The 19,885-nt window shown below is 46.2% G+C and overlaps 1 protein-coding gene across 50 annotated transcripts in view; it reads right to left on the bottom strand.

Annotated features, from left to right (window-relative positions):
• MADD (MAP kinase activating death domain) overlaps positions 1-19,885 on the bottom strand; it is a 63,670-nt gene that overhangs the window by 27,873 nt on the left and 15,912 nt on the right. For 6 of the 50 annotated variants that reach the window (XM_063711131.1, XM_063711135.1, XM_063711147.1 and 3 more), the window contains exons 15-22: positions 19,164-19,265; positions 16,230-16,332; positions 15,670-15,856; positions 15,424-15,574; positions 14,907-15,113; positions 11,737-11,837; positions 10,151-10,234; positions 9,675-9,833 (exon numbers count right to left, since the gene is read on the bottom strand). In XM_063711131.1, coding sequence (XP_063567201.1) covers positions 9,675-9,833; positions 10,151-10,234; positions 11,737-11,837; positions 14,907-15,113; positions 15,424-15,574; positions 15,670-15,856; positions 16,230-16,332; positions 19,164-19,265 — 1,094 coding nt within the window. Of the gene's footprint in view, positions 1-9,674; positions 9,834-10,150; positions 10,235-11,736; positions 11,838-13,129; positions 13,184-14,906; positions 15,114-15,423; positions 15,575-15,669; positions 15,857-16,229; positions 16,333-16,695; positions 16,756-19,163; positions 19,266-19,885 lie in introns of all 50 variants that reach the window. The other 44 variants (XM_063711133.1, XM_063711138.1, XM_063711151.1 and 41 more) reach the window with 11 other exon arrangements.

Below are 19,885 nucleotides of genomic sequence, written 5' to 3'. Positions count from 1 at the left end.
AAGAACCCAGGGTTTGCCATCAGACTGACCAAAGTTCAGATCCGTGCCTCTTATTAGCTGTGTGATCTTAGGTACAGAAATCAGCTTCTCTGAGCCTCATTTTCCTTATCTGTCAAAGGAAGGTTATAATACCTACCTCATAGGACTACTTTACAAGAATTAAATTTGAAGATACATATAAGGCACCTAACAGTGCCTAGCACCTGGCCAGTAACTGAGAAATGTTCATTTCTTCTTTCCTATCAACTCTTACTGACCCTAAAAAATATCACTAACTTCATCTGCTACTTCTGAGTAGATTTTCTACTCATTAAAAGATTTTTAGCTGGGTGCAGTGGCTCACGCCTGTAATCCCAACACTATGGGAGGCCAAGGTGGTTGGGATCACCACGTCAGGAGATTGAGAGCATCCTGGCTAACATGGTGAAACCCTGTCTCTATTAAAAATACAAAAAATTAGCCGGGCGTGGTGGCATGCACCTATAGTCCCAGCTACTCGGGAGGCTAAGGCAGGAGAATCGCTTGAACCCTGGAGGCGGAGGTTGCAGTGAGCCAAGATTGCACCACTGCACTCCAGCTCGGGTGACAGAGTGAGACTCCATCTCACAAAAAAAAAAAAAAGATTTTCAACTAGATCAGAGGTAGGTAATATCATGCCATTTCATAACACATGAAATAGAGTAAGTAGAGAGGCAACTGATCAAAGGTTATTGGGTAAGACCTAATCAGTGTGACTAAATACCCCTCTCCTGGTTCACAGCCCAATATTTTACTAAATGGATCACGTGACTTTATATAATTTATTTCTTATTAAAACAGCCTTGTTTGAGCAAAAAAATTTAGGTCGCTACACTCAGCAGCTCTGTATAAAGAGTCCTTGCTCACCAGCATAGAACAAGTATGAATTTGTCCCAGAAAGATGCCAGAAAAGGTAGCACACTGAAGCTGAATGGCTTCCTGCAAGACCGATACTCCATCATACCTATTTTAATACATTTGGAATTAAAACACACTGGAATAATTTCAAATACTCTTATTAAAGCAGCTCACTTTGGCCAGGCATGATAGCTCACATCTATAGTCCTGGCACTTTGGTAGGATGAAACAGGAGGATCACTTAAGCCCAGAAGTTCAAGACCAGCCTGGGCAACATAGCAAGACCCTGTTTCTACAAAAAAAAAAAAAAAAAAAGTATAAAAATCTCAGCCAGGAGGGATGGTGCATGCCTACAGTCCCAGCTACTTGGGAGGCTGAGGTGGGTGGACTGCTTGAGCCCAGAAGTTTGAGGCTGGAGTGAGTCATGACTGCACCAAGCCATGACTGCACCCTGCACTGCAGTCTGGGCACCAGAGCAAGACCTTGTCTCAAAAGTAAATAAATAAATATTTTTTAAAAGTAACAACAAAAAAAAACAGCCTAGGGGAGTAATGTCAGCAAGATGGCCGAGCAGCCCCTAAAGCACATCCCTCTCACAAAGAGAGGTAGAGTAATAAACAGCTACACTTTTAACAAAAATAACTGAGGGAGACTGTGGGGGTGCATCAGAAGGGTGACAGGAATGCTGATGAGCACAGAAACTCAGGATGGCCACATAGAGAACAGATGGCAATATCAGGCCTCCCCCCCATCCCCCTTCCCCCATCTAGGATCAGCTGGGAACAAGGAGGAACTTCTCCCCACAGCAAAGAAGTAAGCAAGACAATTCTAGAAACTGCCACCAGCACCTTGGACACCTACAGACTTCACCACTGGCTTCCCTACAGTCCTCTAGGCACTAAGCCCAGCTGAAGGAGCTGCCTGGAGTCCATACAGCTGTGCTCCCTCCAGAGAAGGAGCCAATACTATGCGCCTGCCCCTGTGGCCTGTGCAGCTACTGTGCTATGCCATCTTGGAAGCGGAGCTACAGTGGGATTGTGTTTTGCTCTGGGGACAGTTGGCCACAGCTCCCCTTCATTCCTGAGGCTAAGCCACCAACAAACCACTCCAGCCTGATGTCTTGACAATCTAAGCCAAGCTGTGAGCAGCTATTACATGATTCCCCAAGGGGCCAAGTGGAGGCAGAGCCACTCCACCTACCCGTCCCCACTCCCCTTGGGCTGCAGCTGAAGCAGTACCCTATCCACTGGGAAAACAGTACTTAGACTGCTCAGAGCAGTCAGGCCTCCCTGGTGCCTAAGGTGAAGAAGCAATCTGTATCCCAGGAAATGGTGCCTTGGCCACCCAGGGCAGTCATGCATCCTAGCACCTAACTTGAAGCGGCACCCTGCATTCCAAGGATACTGTGCCTGGGTCACCCAGAACAGTCATGCCCACACTAGGCCTGTGCTAAGGGGAATTGGTGGCTGGCCAAGCTGAGCAGCCACGCATTCCAGGGCTGAGCTGACACAGTACCCCATGTCCCAGGAAACAGAGCAGTGGCTGAGCTGAGATACCTTGCCCTAGCCAAACAACTCCAGTACCCTGCTTCCCTGGAACTGGACTTGCCCCTAGAGTCTGAGCTGCTAAGATACCCTCTTCCTGGGGAGTGGAGTCATTGCTGTGCTGCTCCCTGACCCCCAGGGCCCAAATGACAGCTGTGCTCTGCCACGCTGGGGTATTCGCTGCCATTGCACTTGGCTTCACACAGTCTGGGATACAGCCAAGCCCCACCATCCTGAAGTCCAGAGTCACTACTACATGGTGCCTCATTCCGTGGGACCTGAGCTGCCACTCAGCCCTATTGGCTCAGATCCCTGAATTGCAGCTGTACCCTGCTCCCTAGGCCCAAACCTCCAGAGCACCCCTTCTTCCACAGAGTAAGGCCAGTGCTATGGCCTATCCCCCAGTATTAGAATCACAGTTATGAGCCAGTCCCCTGGGCCTGAGCTGCTAGCGGGTGCCTCAGATCCTGGCTCTGTGGGCAACGTACATCCAACCTTGCCACAGAGAGCAAATCTGTACCCCAATACCCAGGTGCCACAATAGGTTTGTGAGACCCTAAGCCTGGAAACCTGACTCCACAGCTACTCCACGCATCTGTACCTGGAACCCAGTGCCTCCGCAGCTGCTTGTAGGCCATGTCAGTCAGACCTGACACCAAGAGGGATTCTCTTGGCTGAGTCACTCCATTGTGAGGAAAATGAGAATAGGAGGACTCCAAAACTCCTTGACACCAAGGATATTAACAACATATACCACCACTGCCACTGCCACACTTCTATAGCCTAGGACTCTTGAGGCACCCATAGTTATTGCTCATGTTGAATGCAGCTGAAGAAGCTACACAGAAAACATACCACTACATCTATGCAGAAACAGAGTTGCCATACCCTTCCCAACTGGCACACTAAAACCCAACTGCATGTGAAAGTCTTTCTCTATGAAAGCCACTCCAGAGTTTGGAAGAAGTGACTGTTCCGCCAGATGTGGGGTATCAACACAGAGACATAAGAACCATGAAAAAAACAAGGACATATGACTCCACCACAGGAACATAATAACTCTTTGGTAATAGACCCCAATGAAAAGGAAATCAATTAATTGCCAGAAAATAAATTAAAAGTAATGATCTTAAGGAAATGCAATGAGATACAAGAAAATACAGATAGATGATTCAACAAAATCAGAAAAACAGTTCATGATATGAATTACAAATTCAACAAAGAGATAAAAATCATAACAAAAAACCAAACAGAAATCTTGCAGCTGAATAATTCAATGAATAAAGTTTAAAAAATACAATAGAGGGCCAGGCGTGGGGGCTCATGCCTGTAATCCCAACACTTTGGGAGGTGAGGTGGGTGGATCGCCTGAGGTTGGGAGCTCAAGGCCAGCCTAAGCAACATGGAGAAACCCCGTCCCTATTAAAAAATACAAAATTAGCCAGGTGTGGTGGTGCATGCCTGTAATCCCAGCTACTTGGGAGGCTGAGGCAGGAGAATTGCTTTAACCCACGAGTTAAAGCAATTGTGGTGAGCTGAGATAGTGCCACTGCATTCCAGCCTAGGCAACAAGAGCGAAACTCCGTCTCAAAAAAACAAAAGGAAAAAATACAATAGAGAACTACAACAGCAGACTTGATCAAGCAGAAGAATGACTCTACATTTGAAGATAAGTCATTCGAAATTAGTCAGAGGGAAAAAAAAAGAATGGAAAACAGTCAAGAAGGTCTACAACACTTAGGGGATCTCACTAAGTAAACAAATATTCATATTATTGGATTTCCAAAGAGAGAAGGGGAAAGGCATAAAAAACTTATTTAATGAAATAATAGCTGAAAACTTCCCAAGTCTGGGGAGAGAGATGGACAGCCAGATCCAGGAAGCTCAAAAGTCCCCAAACAGATTCAACCCAAAAAAGTCCTCTCCAGCCAGATGCGGTGGCTCACGCCTGTAATCCCAGCACTTTGGGAGGCCAAGGCGGGCAGATCATTTGAAGTCAGGAGTTCGAGACCAGCCTGACCAACACGGTGAAATCCTATCTCTACTAAAAATACAAAAAAATTAGCCGAGCATGGTGGTGCATGCCTGTAATCCCAGCTACTCAGGAAGCTGAGGCAGGAGAAAAGCTTGAACCCAAGAGGCAGAGGTTGCAGTGAGCTGAGATCACACTACTACACTCCAGCCTGGGTGACAGAGCGAGACTGTCTCAAAAAAAAAAAAAAAAAAGGCCTATCCAATGTACATTACAGTCAAATTGTCAAAAGTCAAAGAGAGAATTCTAAAAACAGCCAGAGAAGGCCGGGTGCAGTGGCTCACGCCTGTAATCTCAGCACTTTGGGAGGCCGAGGCAGGCAGATCACGAGGTCAGGAGATTGAGACCATCCTGGCTAACATGGTGAAACCCCGTCTCTACTAAAAATGCAAAAAAATTAGCCAGGCATGGTAGCAGGCACCTTAGTCCTAGCTACTCAGGAGGCTGAGGTAGAAGAGTGGTGTGAACCCGGGAGGCGGAGCTTGCAGTGAGCCGAGATTGCACCACTGTACTCCAGCCTGGGTGACAGAGTGAGACTCCGTCTCAAAAAAAAAAAAAAAAAAAAAACGGCAAGAGAAAAGTGTTAAGTCACATTTAAGGGAATCTCTATTAAACTAACAGATTTCTCTGCAGAAACTTTACAAGCCAGTAGAGAATGGGATGATATATTCAAAGCGCTGCAAGAAAAAGATTCTCAGTCAAGAACACTATACCCAGCAAAGTTGTGCTTCAGAAATGAAGGATAAACTAAGTCTTTCCCAGACATGAAAAAAAATGAGGAAGTCATCACACCCTTAAAAGACATGCTCAAGGGAGTCCTACATCTGGAAGTAAAAAGATGATAATTACTATCATGAAAATACACAAAAGTATGAAATCCACTGGTAGAACAGACACACAAAGGAGAAAAAGAAAAGAATCAAACCTTATCTCTACAGAAAACCACCAAACCATAATGATAAATAAGAGAGGAAGAAACAAAGGACATACAAAACAATCAGAAAACAATTAACAAAACAACAGAAGTAAGTCCACACTATCAATAACAACCTTGAATGTAAATAGATTAAATTCCCTCACTTAAAAAGGGTAGACTGGCTGAATGGATTAAAAAAAAAAAAAAACTTGACCTAACTATATGCTGCCTACAAGAAACTCATTTCACTAGTAAAGACACATACAGACTGAAAGTGAAGGGATGGAGAAAGATATTTCACACAAATAGAAACCAAAAGCAAGCAAGATAGCTATAATTATATCAGATAAAACAGACTTTATGTCAAAAACTAAAAAGAGGCTGAGCACGGTGGCTCACGCCTGTAATCCCAGCACTTTGGGAGGCTGAAGCAGGCGGATCACAAGGTCAGGAGTTTGAGACCAGCCTGGCCAACATGGTGAAACCCTGTCTCTACTAAAAATACAAAAATTAGCTGGGCGTGGCAGCGGACGCCTGTAGTCCCAGCTACTTGGGAGGCTGAGGCAGGAGAATCGCTTGAACCCAGGAGCTGGAGGTTGCAGTGAGCGGAGATGGTGCCACTGCACTCCAGCCTGGGCGACAGAGTTAGACTCTGTCTCACACACACAAAAAAAACCTAAAAAGAGACAAAGAAAGTAATTATGTAATAACAACAAGAGGATATAACAATTGCAAATATATATGCATTCAACACAGAACAGCTATATAAAGCAAGTATTATTAGATCTACAGGGAGAGATACACACCAATACAATAACAGTTGGGGACTTCAATACCCCACTCTCAGCATTGGACAGATCATCTAGACAGAAAATCAACACAGAAATACTGGATTTATACTACATTTTACATTTAGATTGCATTTTAGACCAAATGGACCTAACAGACATTTACAGAACATTCCATCCAACAGGTGTAGAATACACATTCTTTTCATCAACACCCAGAACATTCTCTAGGACAGACCACATATTAGGCCACGAAATAAGTATAATGAGAAATTTAAGAAAACTGAAATCACAGCAAGTATCTTTTCAGACCAAAAAGGAACACTGTGCTCTGAAAATTAGAAATAAGTAACAAGAAACTTTTAAAATCACACAAATAAATGGAAATTAAACAATATGCTCCTGAGTGACCAATGGGTCAACAAAGAAATTAAGAAGGAAATTTAAAAATTTCTTCACACAAATGAACATAAAAACACAGCATACCAAAACCTATGGGATACACCAAAAGCAGTATTAAGAAAGAAGCTTATAGCAATAAACGTCACATCAAAAAAGTAGGAAGATTTCATATCAACTTAATGATGCAGCTCAAAGAATTGTGAAAGCAAGAACAAACCAAACCCAAAATTAGAAGAAATAATCAAGATTAGAGCAGAAATAAAACTGAGACTTAAAAAAATAGGCCGGGCGTGGTGGCTCATGCCTATAATCCCAGCATTTTGGGAGGCTGAGATGGGTGGATCACCTTAGGCCAGGAGTTTGAGACCAGCCTGGCCAACATGGCAAAACCCCATCTCTACTAAAAATACAAAAAAAAATTTAGCTGGTTGTGGTGGTGGGCACCTGTAATCTCAGCTACTTGGGAGGCTGAGGCAGAAGAATCACTTGAACCTGGGAGGTGGAGACTGCAGTGAGCCAAGATTGCACCACTGCACTCCAGCTTGGGCAACAAGAGCAAAACTCTATCTCAAAATAAATAAATTAATAATCAACAAAATGAAAAGTTCATCTTTGTAAAGATAAACAAAATCCACAAACCATTAGAGCTAGACTAACCAAAAAAAAAAAAGAGTGAAAAGACCTCCGCCAAGAAAACACCAAAAACAAAAAAGTAAACATTACAATTGACATCACAGAAAAACAAAAAATCATTGGAGACTATAACTATATGCCAACAAATTAGAAACGGATAAATTCTTAGACATAGACAACCTACCAAGATTTAACCAAGAAACAGAAACCTGAACAGTCCAATTTCAAGTAATGAGATTCAATCTGTAATAAAAAGCTTCCCATCACAGGGCACGGTGGTTCACGCCTATAATCCCAGCACTTTGGGAGGCTGAGGCGGGCAGATCACTTGAGGCCTGGAGTTCAAGACTAGCCTGGCCAACGTGGTGAAACTCTGTCTCTACTAAAAATACAAAAATTAGCCAGGCATGGTGGTGAATACCTGTAATCCCAGCTACTCAAGAGGCTGAGGTATGAGAATTGCTTGAACCTGGGAGGCAGAGGTTGCAGTGAGCCAACATCACACCATTGCACTCCAGCCTGAGCAACAGAGCGAGACTCTGTCTCAAAGAAAAAAAGCTGGGCGCAGTGGCTCACGCCTGTAATCCCAGCACTTTGGGAGGCTGAGGTGGGGGGGGGCGGGGGGCGGATCACTTGAGGTCAGGAGTTCGAGACCACCCTGGCCAACACGGTGAAACCCTGTCTCTACTGAAAATACAAAAATTAGCCAGGCGTGGTCGTGGGCGCCTGTAATCCCAGCTACTTGGGAGACTGAGGCAGGAGAACTGCTTGAACCCGGGAGGCGGGGGTAGCAGTGACCCGAGATCGCACAACTGCACTCCAGCCTGGGCAACAGAGCAAGACTCCGTCTTAAAAAAAAAAAAAAAAAAAAAGAAAGAAAAAAGAAAAGAAAGCCTCAGGACCCAATAGCTTCAATGCAGAATTCTAAAAACATTTAAAGAAGAACGAATACCAAATACAAAAGTATTTGATAAAAGTCAACATTCCTTCATGATAAAAGCTCTCAACAAGTTAGGTACAGAGCGAACATACCTCAAAACAATAAAAGTCATATATGACAAACCCACAACCAACATCATACTGAATGGGGAAAGATGAAAGTTTTTCCTCTACAATCTGTAACAAGACAAGGATGTCTACTTCCACCACTTTTATTCAACTGGAAATGCTAATCAAAGCAATTAGGCCAGAGAAAGAAATAAAGGGCATCCAACTTGGACAGAAGGAAGTCAAACTGTCCCTAAAATTAGGCTGGGTGTTGTGGTTCACACCCGTTAATCCTAGCACTTTGGGTGGCCAAGGCGGGTGGACTGCTTGAGCCCAGGAGTTCTAGACCAGCCTGGGCAACATGGCAACACCTTGTCTCTACAAAGAATACAAAAATCAGCTGGGCATGGTCATGCATGCCTACAGTCCCAGCTACTCGGGAGACTGAGATGGAAGGACTGCTTGAGCCCAGGAGGTGGAGGTTGCAGTGAGCTGATACTGCACCACTGCACTACTCCAGCCTGGTTCTATCTAAAAAAAAAAAAAAAAAAGGAAGAAAGCCCTAAAATCTCCACTAGAAAAGTCAGAATAAGTGAATTCAATAAAGTTGCAGGATACAAAATCAACATATAAAAATCAGTAGTGTGTCTATATACCAACAATAAAATAGCAGAAAAAGAAATCAAGAAGGCAATCTCATTTACGATAGCCACAAATTAATGCCCTAAGAATAAATTCTTAGGAGAAATTTATCTTTTATGAAGGAGGTAAAAGATCTCCATGAGGAAAAATAAAAAATACTGATGTAAGAAAGAGTATAGGGAAAAAATGGAAAGATATACCATGTTCATGGATTGGACGAATATTGTGAAAATGACCATACTACCAAAAGTGATCTACAGATTCAATGCAATCCCTACCAAATACCAAAATACCAATGGTATTCTTCACAGAAATAGAAAAAACAATCCTAAAATTCATATGGAACCACAAAAGACCCCAGATAGCCAAAACAATCCTGGACAAAAAGGAATCACACTACTAGACTTCAAATAACTGTTAGGAATATACTAAAATAAAATGCTATTTTATTTATAAATAGAGCAGTGACCAAAATAAAACTGGATAGTCCATAGAAACAGGCAGACTGGTACTAAACGAGAGCTGTAATTGTCCTGACATTGCCACAAAGGTATTACTTTGCCTGTGTTAAACCTGGGGGTTAATACTACATAGGATTCAAAGCCCTTACGTGACTGGGCACGGAGCCTAACTCATCAATGATTCAGGAGAGGGTTCTAAAAGCCCCAGATCGTGAGTCAAATGACTCTGAACAAAGCCTTAAGAAATGTTTTCCTTAAAGCCAAATATAAGAAGATTACCTCTTCCTTATTTAACCTTTACCTCTTTAGTGTCTCTTAACTTTCATTCTTTTCTAGCCTGCTTCCCTCCCCCATTAAAGAAATGGTTTTCTTTTGTTAATAAACAAAGCTTACAAAGATGGTGCTTGTGGCAGAGTTGGTCTCAATTTCACTATCAGACAAAGTGCCCCGAGAGCTTGCCAGGTGAACACTGCCCTCGCCACCTGGTCCATCACCTGCATTGCTGCTCAAGTCACTGTCAGCTCCAAGGGTCTCTCCAGAGCTATTACTCACCTGGAAAGGAAAAAAGGTAGTAAGAGACAGTCCCCAGGGATGGGCCCCAGAAATACCAAGCTGTTAGAGCTCCCTGCCACCATAAAAAAGTATTAAATTTCAAAGGTGTGTCAGATAGCCTCTGGAAGTACCTTCTTTATAAGATGAGAAGCTCTGGGTGAAATCTCGTATACACACACCTATGATGGTAAACATCTCCACCATGAGAACCATGCTGACCTGAGACTCAGAGCAGCCTCCAAAGAGAAAGTAGCACCCTTTTCCAAAGGGGAAATCCACACCCCACCCACCAAGATGCCAGTGTGGTGTTCCCCTACCACAGTGCTAACTTCAGAATCCTGACTTGAGCTGCGGATCATAACAGCTGGACTCACGCCGATGACAGAGTCTTGATCAGTCCTCTGAAACAAGACACAGGAACATTAGGGGAGGTGTCCAATCTCCTCTCAGTTTCCCACAGAAATACTGTACCTTTTTCTTTCTCCCCATCCCCACCCTTCTGTTATCATCCTTAGAGAAGTCACGAGCAACTTTTGTTTCCAGAATATAAAATATGTACAACTTACATAATAAAAAAAAGAAATAGGCCGGGCACAGTGGCTCACGCCTGTAGTCCTAGCACTTTGGGAGGCTGAGGTGGGAGGATTATTTCAGCCCAGGAGTTGGAGACCAGGCTGGGCAACATGGTGAAACCCCATCTCTACAAAAAATACACAAACTTAGCCAGGCATGGTGGTGGGCACCTGTGGTCCCAGATACTCAGGACGCTGAGGTGGGAGCATCACTTGAGCCCAGGAGTTTGAGGCTGCAGTGAGCAGAGAGCACACCACTGCTCTCCAGCTGCAGCGACACAATGAGACCGTCTCAAAACAAAAAACAAAAAAACAAAAAACAATGCGTTAAAGAAGTACATGCTCACTGTAGAAAATACATGAAAGAATAAGGAAATAAGGAATAAGAACAAGCTGTAAATCTACCTCCCACGTTAACCACTGTTTTTAGTATATTTAGTATATTTCCTTTCAGTTTTTTCTCAATACATTTTAAAAATAAAATTGGAGTCACACTATAGGTAGCTTTGTTAAACACTTTCCCATGTCACTAAATTTTTGAAAACACAATCTTTAATGGATACTAATATTGCATTACATGGATCTATTATACTTACTTAATAATTCCCTTATCATTAGATATTTATGTTGTTTTGAGGTTGTTCATTTTTTTTTGAGACGGAGTCTCACTCTGTGGCACAGGCTGGAGTGCAGTGGCAGCTCGCTGCAACCTCTGCCTCCCGGGTTCCAGTGATTCTCCTGCCTCAGCCTCCTAAGTAGCTGGGATTACAGGTGCCCGCCACCACACCCGGCTAACTTTTGTATTTTTAGTAGAGACGGGGTTTCACTACGTTGGCCAGGCTGGTCTCCAACTCCAACTCCTGACCTCAAGTGACCCACCTGCCTCGGCCTCCCAAAGTCCTGTGATTACAGGCATGAACCACCGCACCTGGCTATTTTATTTTTATTTATTTATTTATTTATTTTGAGATGGAGTTTCACCTTTGTTGCCCAGGCTGGAGTGCAACAGCACAATCTCGGCTCACCACAACCTCCGCCCACGGGTTAAAGCGTTTCTCCTGCCTCAGCCTCCCGAGTAGCTGGGATTACAGGCATGCGCCACCATGCCTGGCTAATTTTGTATTTTTCATAGGGGCGGGGTTTCACCATGTTGGTCAGGCTGGTCTCGAACTCCCGACCTCAGGTGACCCACCCGCCTTGGCCTCCCAAAGTGCTGGGATTACAAGCATGAGCCACTGTGCCCGGCCGTCTGACTGTTCTATTTTAACTTAAAGAAGTATTCTGAGACAGCATATTTAATACTTGCAAATTTCAACAAGGTTGTCACAAACCTGGGAACTAGACGTCAGGCTCACACCGCTGTCTGCGCTGATCTGGGACTTTTTCTCCTCTGTCTCACCAAGGTCAAAGACAGGTTTGATTACTTCAGGCCCTGAGTAAGGGAAGACTTCTGTTACTCCATGCACAAAGGCTAGGGGCAGGCTGGTAAAGGGGGTGGGACAGCAGCACAGGCTGTTCCCAGACCTGTTCAGCCCATCCTAGTCACCTTTCCAAGGACTACCCCCCACTCAGGACCCACTGGAAAAAGAGGTCCCCAGATGCCTTAAGAACCAAGTAGGACAAATCAGACCTGGTCTCAATGGGTTCTCCAGCCATCTTCTCAACCTGAGAAAATTCTGAGCAAATCATCTTAAAACAGAGAAGCTCCACAAGGCTGGGCATGGTGGCTCACGACTGTAATCCCAGCACTTTGGGAGGCTGAGGCAGGTAGATCACCTGAAGTCAGGAGTTTGAGACCAGCCTGGCCAACATGATGAAACCCTGTCTCTACCAAAAAATACAAAAATTAGCTGGGCGTGGTGGTGCACGCCTGTAATCTCAGCTACTCGGGAGGTTGAGGCACGACAATTGCTTGAGCCCTGGAGGCAGAGGTTGCAGTGAGGCAAGATCGTACCACTGCACTCCAGCCTGAGCAGCAGAGCAAGACTCCATCTCAAAAAAAAAAAAAAAAGAAAAGAAAAGCTCCACAAACAAATGTCTAAACCACATTCCATGGCACTCAAGAGTCTGAGCTTCACTGGTACCTGAAACCATTTAATGGTCCCCGGGTCCCTTAATGCCTCCCAAACAAATGTGTCTAAAGGAGGTAGAAAAGGTTGGGCCCGAAGAGATAAGAAACACCAGCTGTTTTGGTGGGCACTGCCTACCTCCATCCTACAACTTCTATGTTTGAGATGAAAACCACCCCCCTTGTCCCCCACCCACCCACAATGGTATGGCAGAAGGACAGAATGACAGAAAGCAAGAAAGCGTGCCTAGGCAAGCCACCAGAGAGTGGGGCAGCTACAGACTCAACATGGAGGGACAGCAACCATCTCTGCCAACTGTGCCCACAGGCCTTCTAACAGGTGTGGGAGATATCAGCCAATGGGGGGCACTAAAATAGGCAAACATTCTCCCCACCAACTCTGAAGCAACAGAGAACCAAGTTCTGGGGAGTTGTATTCAGTAGACACCTGGTTATAGCCTGATTGACACGAGGGGAGGGGGAAAGAAGCGGCCTACACACACCTAGGAGTCACATGCTACCTACCTGCTGCCATTCCAAACACCCTCTAAGAGCAAATTTGGGGTGGGGCTGACAAAGGGAGCCTGCCCCAACTGGGCCTGGGGAGTTGGCAGGTATGGAGGACTTGGGAACAGGAAAGGGCATTAGTTCCTTACTCTGTTTTTCCAAAGCTTTTTGCTTTTTCACTTCCTGGTGCTTGTTCCACAATTCTACCCCAGATGCAATGCAAGCAGGAGAGAAAGACAGAAAGTCAGAGGCTGGTCAGACAGACGAAATGGAAACCCACCCACCCAAGTCGATTCAGTCTCAGGCACTGGATTACCAACCAAGAGATACAAAGATATCTTCATGGGGAGAAGGGGCAGAAAACAAGAGATCTAACCCCTCCACCCAAACTCATGAACAGATTCCAAATTCCTAATTCCAATCCCAATGTGGCAGTAAAAACCCTGCAGAATGTTAGAGCTGGAAGGGCCCTTAACAAAGCTCCTTCATTTTTGCATGAGGAACTGGTCCTAAAGAGGCTGGAGCACTTGATCAAGATCCTGTAACTTAGGATCCATTTAAACTCCCACCATGCCACACTCTCTCTACCAAATGAGCTGGGGAAGGGCAATTTTTCAGATTCCAGATGAGACAGATGAACACCTCAAGCAGCCAGAGTTTCAGAAGCAAGAACACCAATCTTTGTTTGATTCACTGGACTGAACAAAGGCCAATTCATGCAGGCAGTTAGCATCCCTCCTCATTGCTCCTCAAGAAACCAACTCACCCCTACCTGCCCTACCCACCAGTGATCTGGAAAAATGCCTCCAGTTGAGGTGACAGAGAACATAAAATGGTCAAGACCAGCATCTTCATAGGGAAAAGCAGACAGAATGGCAACCACAGCAATTCTTTTCCTGGAAGGAACTTCAGAGCATACTTAGTATGATTTCCTCATTTCCCAGATGAAGAGACAGATACCCTGAGAGGTGAAGTTATTTGCCCAAAGTTGCATTCCTAGTTGGAGGCTGATATGGGACTAAAACTCCAGATCTCCAGACTAGCAGGTCAGTACATTTTCTACAACATCACATGAGGCAGGAGAAAGCCAGGAGTTGACTGCTACTAGAATAATATTCTGCTGGCTAGGGAAGTGTAGCTCCCCTAAAAAGGAATCTGGTTCCATGTCACCATTTATGGGAGCATATGGCAACTGCTAATGGCCATGGCAATGAGATGTCAGCTGGAAGCAGAGTGCCTAGGGACCTAGAACCAGAAAAAGAAAGATCCAACCTCGATGACTCAAGGTCAAGCAGGGAGTGAGCCAAACAGAGGTGATGCCTAGAAAGCTCACTAAGGCACTGCCTTTGTGGGAACAGAGAAACACCAAATGTAAACGAGATTATAATCAAGTCCAGTGAAGAAGCATTTAAAGAACTGACTTGGAAACCTATACCTCAAAGATCCAGAACCCAGGGAAATGGGGTTGCCAGGCATGCCCCAGAGGAGCACATTCCAGAGGAGTGTAATGGTTGGATGGGAGGACACTGGCTTCAGAGACACAAATGTCATAATTTTATAGCCCAAAGATGCATCTATAAACTTCCTGAGCACTTCCAGGAATTCTCTCCGCTATGTGAAGAAATGCAGACGTAAATAAAAGGAGGGGCCAGGAGTACAGCTCACACCCCCTGCAGTAAGCCTCACTGGGCCCTCTAAACAAAACTTCCATTCTTCATCTAAGATACGGGGTGGGGGGTGGCTGTGGATGAAGCATAAAGACTAGAGAAGTACAAAGAAACACCACCAGAATTGGACACAGGCCCCCTTCCCTCTCTAAGAAGCAAAGCATGGGGCAGAGAAAGGCAGGATTCTGGATGAATTGAGGAGAAAGGGATATTTAAGAAGCCAGGACCCCTCCACCACACCAAACACACTGATACGTACCAATAGATGCTATAAAATTTTCTTCCTTTAAACTTCTGGTGTCCAGTTCCTTAGGACCCTTTCCTGTGGCACTTGGTGCCCGAGGTCCCAGCTGGGGAACTCTCAGCTGTGCCATAGCCTTTGGGTCCCCCCGCCCAGCTAGGCCAGGATCCTTGCCAACTGGGGTATTTACACTTTCTGTTGGACTTCTCTTCCGCTTGTCTGGTTCTGAGGGAAAAATATCAAGAGGTCAAGAGAAGTAGTAAGTAGGAATCAAGGCGCAGATATGAGGTGGGAGGAGCCAGGATACAGGAGGGTGTGGAATGGAAGAAGTTCAAGGAAAGATGAGCTGATGTCTTATTTTTCGTAACAAAGAATACCCACTGCATATAAACATGCACTAGAAAATAAAATCCCAAAGCCTGATGGGAAGCAGCGTGGCACTGGGAAACGTGTCCTGGGGACACATATATTTTCTCTTCAGGAGACAAGTGGGAGAGTTAGGGATGGCGTGGTGCCCAGCAAGTACGATCCCTACCTTTACTATAGTAGTGGGTCTGGGCAATCTCCAGAAGCCCAAAGATGCTGGCCATGCCACCCAGACCCGCGTGGGCATAGGACTGCTCCAAGCTGAGGACTGTACACTTGAGGAGGTCTAACATTCCCTTGTACACCTTCCGACTGATCTCCTGCAACAATAACCCAGGGGCTAGCGTTGGCAAATTGCCTGTGGTGTTCACATCCCTCTCTCCAGTTACTCCGACTCCCTACCCCCAACACTGACCACATCCGGGATGATGTCCTGCCGGGCATCGTCCTCTGACTGCACCGTGCGGTTCAGCTTGCTCAGGACAAAGACTCGCAGCTGCTCGCTCTCCAGCAGCCGGCGCACCTTTTTCATGTTGAGCCAGCCAACTCCCTGGCCGTCCAGCACGCTGTGCACCACCTCCTTCAGGAACTGCTGGTTCTCACTACAGGGTCCACACACCGCTTCTGTGGTCATCAGCTCCTTTGCAGAGCACCCCCCACCTTTCACCCAGACTAGATGTCTGCCTCCAGGGGTAAAACACAAAGCCATGTCTCTGAATGTCCAAGTGCACCACATCCCCACCTCTCTGGAGCACCCGATTTGTCCAAATACCCACCGCTGCTGATTAACCCCCCTCAACACTGTAAGCTTTCAGTTGCATGGAGATCAAGCCAGAATGAGAAGTGCTGGCAAGAAATTGATTACATCTACCCCATTGAGAGCTTCTCTCCCACTCTTGAGCATCCCTGAAGTTCTGTACAGGAACCACCCCACCTCTGCCTGAGAACTTTTAAAACAGCTCTACCATTTATTACCTAGAATTGCTGGATCGACCCTGGGGTGATGGAGGTTCTCTTTTCACTGTTGGGCTGTGTTTAATGACAGATGACTTCTGATCCACTAACGCCCTCCTGTTTCCTGTGGCAGGGAAGGCAGGAATGAGAGACATCACTATTGTAGTTCAGGAGCTCATGCCAGCACAGCCCTAAGTAGCCATGTTCCATGCCCGTTCCTCAGAAGGGCTGGGTGAGGGTAGCACCAAGGCATCATATGTAGGTAGAAACCAGCCATGGCAATGTGGAGGAGGTGGGGATGGAGACTCAGGCCACTCCACATGCACCAGCAGCAAGCCCCATGGGCAAGCATGGGCGTCACGGGGGACGGGGCAAGCAGGTCACTCATGTGACGCTGCTTGCTCCATGAGAAGAATGGCCCTCGGGCAGGCACAGAAGATGCTAGAGAAAAAAAAAAGATCATGCACAGCTCACAGGCAAGACCCACCTTCACCACTCCCAGGGCCGGCTTCAGTAACAATCTCCATTAGAGTATTTAGCCCAAATACTGGGACACAAAATACACAATTAGTAGGTGTACCACAATACCGCAACCCCTCTACCCCTCCGAGGAGCAGTAAGCCAGATAATCTGAGCATTCTCCCAAAGCTTGAGGAATGCACATAACCTTGGTTCTTGGGCACCTCAGAGCTGGAAGCCAAGTGACCAGGAGACAACCAAGGCTCTAAGAAAAGACCACCCTTAAAACTGGCCTCTCAAAGCCAGGGGCGGGTAAATGACACAGGGAGCCTTCAGGTACTGAACACACACATGCATGAAACAGGGACCGCTGGTTTTCAGAAAACATCCAGCACAGGGGGCCAGGGGCCTGAGGGTATGTGCAGGGAAGCAACCCATCTTGCAGATGCTGTTGTGGGGAGTGGGGTCAGGGTATGAGGATGGGAGGTGGGTGAGAGGGTAAGTGCAGCAAATGCGACAAAGCATCAGCATGCAATGAAAGAGTTTCAATCGCTCTTCTCTTCAAATGTACCAAATGAAGGCCAGTGACACTGACACCCTTCCATCCTTAGCCTACCTGGCCACATGTGGATTCCCTGGCAGTGCTAGTTCACTCCTTTCACTGCCAGCTCTGATGTCCCTTTGCCCATTTATCCAATGTTCCCATCCTCACCTAAGAACATGTCTTAGACTCCTGACAACTTTGTTTCTGTTGGTTTCTTTTAGAGACAGGGTTTCACTCTGTCGTCCAGGCTGGAGTGCACTGGCCTAATTATAGCTCACTGTACCTCAAACTCCTGGGCTCAAATGAACCTCCTGCCTCTGCCTATCAAGTAGCTAGGATGACAGGTGTGAGCTACTGCACCCAAGTAACCTGACATTTTTTACCACTAGGAATGAGAGGTCCGTTAAAGAATACATGAGGTTGGCCGGGTGCGGTGGCTCACGCCTGTAATCCCAACCCTTTGGGAGGCCAAGGCGGGTAGATCACAAGGTCAGGAGGTCGAGACCATCCTGGCTAACACGGTGAAACCTCGTCTCTACTAAAAATACAAAAAAATAGTCCCGGCTGCTCAGGAGGCTGAGGCAGGAGAATGGTGTGAACCCAGGAGGCGGAGCTTGCAGTGAGGCAAGATTGCACCACTGCACTCCAGCCTGGGCAACAGAGCGAGACTCTTGTCTCAAAAAAAAAAAAAAAAAAATACACGAAGTTGCTTCTCACTGCACTTCCTACCACAGTTAAATATTTCGTCACACCATCCAGAGAAAACAAAAAAATCAGGCCAGGTGCGGTGGCTCAAACCTGTAATCCTGGCACTTTGGGAGGCCGAGGTGGGCAGATCACTCAAGGTCAGGAGTTCAAGACCAGCCTGGCCAACACGGTGAAACCCCGTCTCTACTAAAAATACAAAAATTAGCCGGGCGAGGTGGTGTGTGCCTATAATTCCAACTACACGGGAGGCTGAAGCATGTGAATCGCTTGAGCCTGGATGGCGGCAGTTACAGTGAGCCAAGATCACCACCTTGCACTCCATCCAGCCTGGGTGGCGGAGTGACACTGTCTCAGAAAAAAAAAAAAAAAAAATCAAATTCAGAAAAGCCCCTGAAACTGTCAGATAGCACAAACCAATTCAAATAAGGTTTTTTTTTTTGTTTTTTGTTTTTTTTAAGACGGAGTCTTGCTCTGTCACCCAGGCTGGAGTGCAGTGGCGCAACCTCGGCTCACTGCAACCTCCGCCTCCTGGATTCAAGCGATTCTCCTGCCTCAGCCTCCCAAGTAGCTGGGATTACAGGTGCGTGACACCAGACCTGGCTAACTTTTGTATTTTTAGCAGAAACGGGGTTTCGCCATGTTGGTCAGTCTGGTCTCGAACTCCTGACCTCGTGATCCACCCGCCTCGGCCTCCCAAAGTGCTGGGATTACAGGCATGAGCCACCGCGCCTGGCTTTCACATAAGGTCTTAACTGCCCCTAGAAACTAACCAATACTACCTGGCGCACTCATTAAGCCCTGGGTTGACAGGCTTATGAGTGCGTGAGAGGTGAGAGGCTGTGCTCTATGAACGCTGCCAGGCTCTCCATAACCATTCTCTGGTGGGCCAGCTCCTTGGCACGGAATTTGTCCTAAGTTCATGCAGTGGCAACCCAGCAGATGACTGGGGGCAGCTGATGATCCCTATGTCAATCATATACCCTGACAGGGTCCTCCCGTAAAGCAGCAGTAATCCCACAGTTGCCATTGTCCTAAATGACATAACAGGGCCGTCTCTAGCTACAAAGATGGTTTCCATCCGACAACCATCAGAGCCCAGGATGTGCGGTGAAAGCCATGAGGAGCAACATGAGGGACGACAACCAGGTCAAAGGATTCAGCAGATGCAGGGCTCCTGACTTGAACCCACAGCCCGAAATATCTCCCGGAGAAACCTGGCTTGGCAAAAGGAAGGCTGTAGTTACCTTTCAGACTGGGGAAGGGCGTGGCTTTCTCTCGGGCACCTTTGGTGGGCAGTGTGAGGTTTGAAAGACTGAAGCTGGTACTGTGGTTCCGATAGAGGCTGCCTATCAAGGGGAGGGTGCAAGAGCGATGACTTGGCAGAGTAAGTAATCAAAGCAGTAGACTAATGACTATCAGCATCTGCACCTCCCTCCTTTTCAAACACAATCCCAGTTTGGTGGATCAGATCATCTCTGATCTGTCTTAGAAAGGATCAAGTCTAACTCCAGGCAAACAATGGAGCCACTGCCAGGATCAGCCAAAACCCAGTAACAGCTTTCTCTGTCCACCTCACATGATAATATCCAAGTCTCTCATACACTGCTACACAGCATGAAAGCTGGCAGTTAACAGGCTTCTGGTCTGAAGCTGGCACTGTCCCTCCCTGGCTGCTGAAGAAACTCACAATCACAGGGATCCTCTACATTGGCTCTCTCTAGTCCATGGTCTGTCTTCAATCTTTAGCTGATACCACCCCGCACTGCTGGGAATACTATCTAAGCACAAAATTCAATCTCATATCGATTTCAAAGCACTTTCATGGAAGAGTCCGTTATGAGGCAAAGAAGATACCAGATATGGACTCAAATCAAATTTGACCAGAGTATTTCCACAAAATATAAGTACAAGTGTGTGATTTTGAATTTACTGCCTGTTTTCCAGTTACCCATCCAGCTGTCTTACC

This window comes from Gorilla gorilla, chromosome 9, assembly GCF_029281585.2.
Source record: "Gorilla gorilla gorilla isolate KB3781 chromosome 9, NHGRI_mGorGor1-v2.1_pri, whole genome shotgun sequence".
NCBI lineage: Eukaryota > Metazoa > Chordata > Mammalia > Primates > Hominidae > Gorilla > Gorilla gorilla.
The sequence above is the reverse complement of the archived record's forward strand: the minus strand, read 5'-3'. Positions and strand labels throughout refer to the sequence as shown.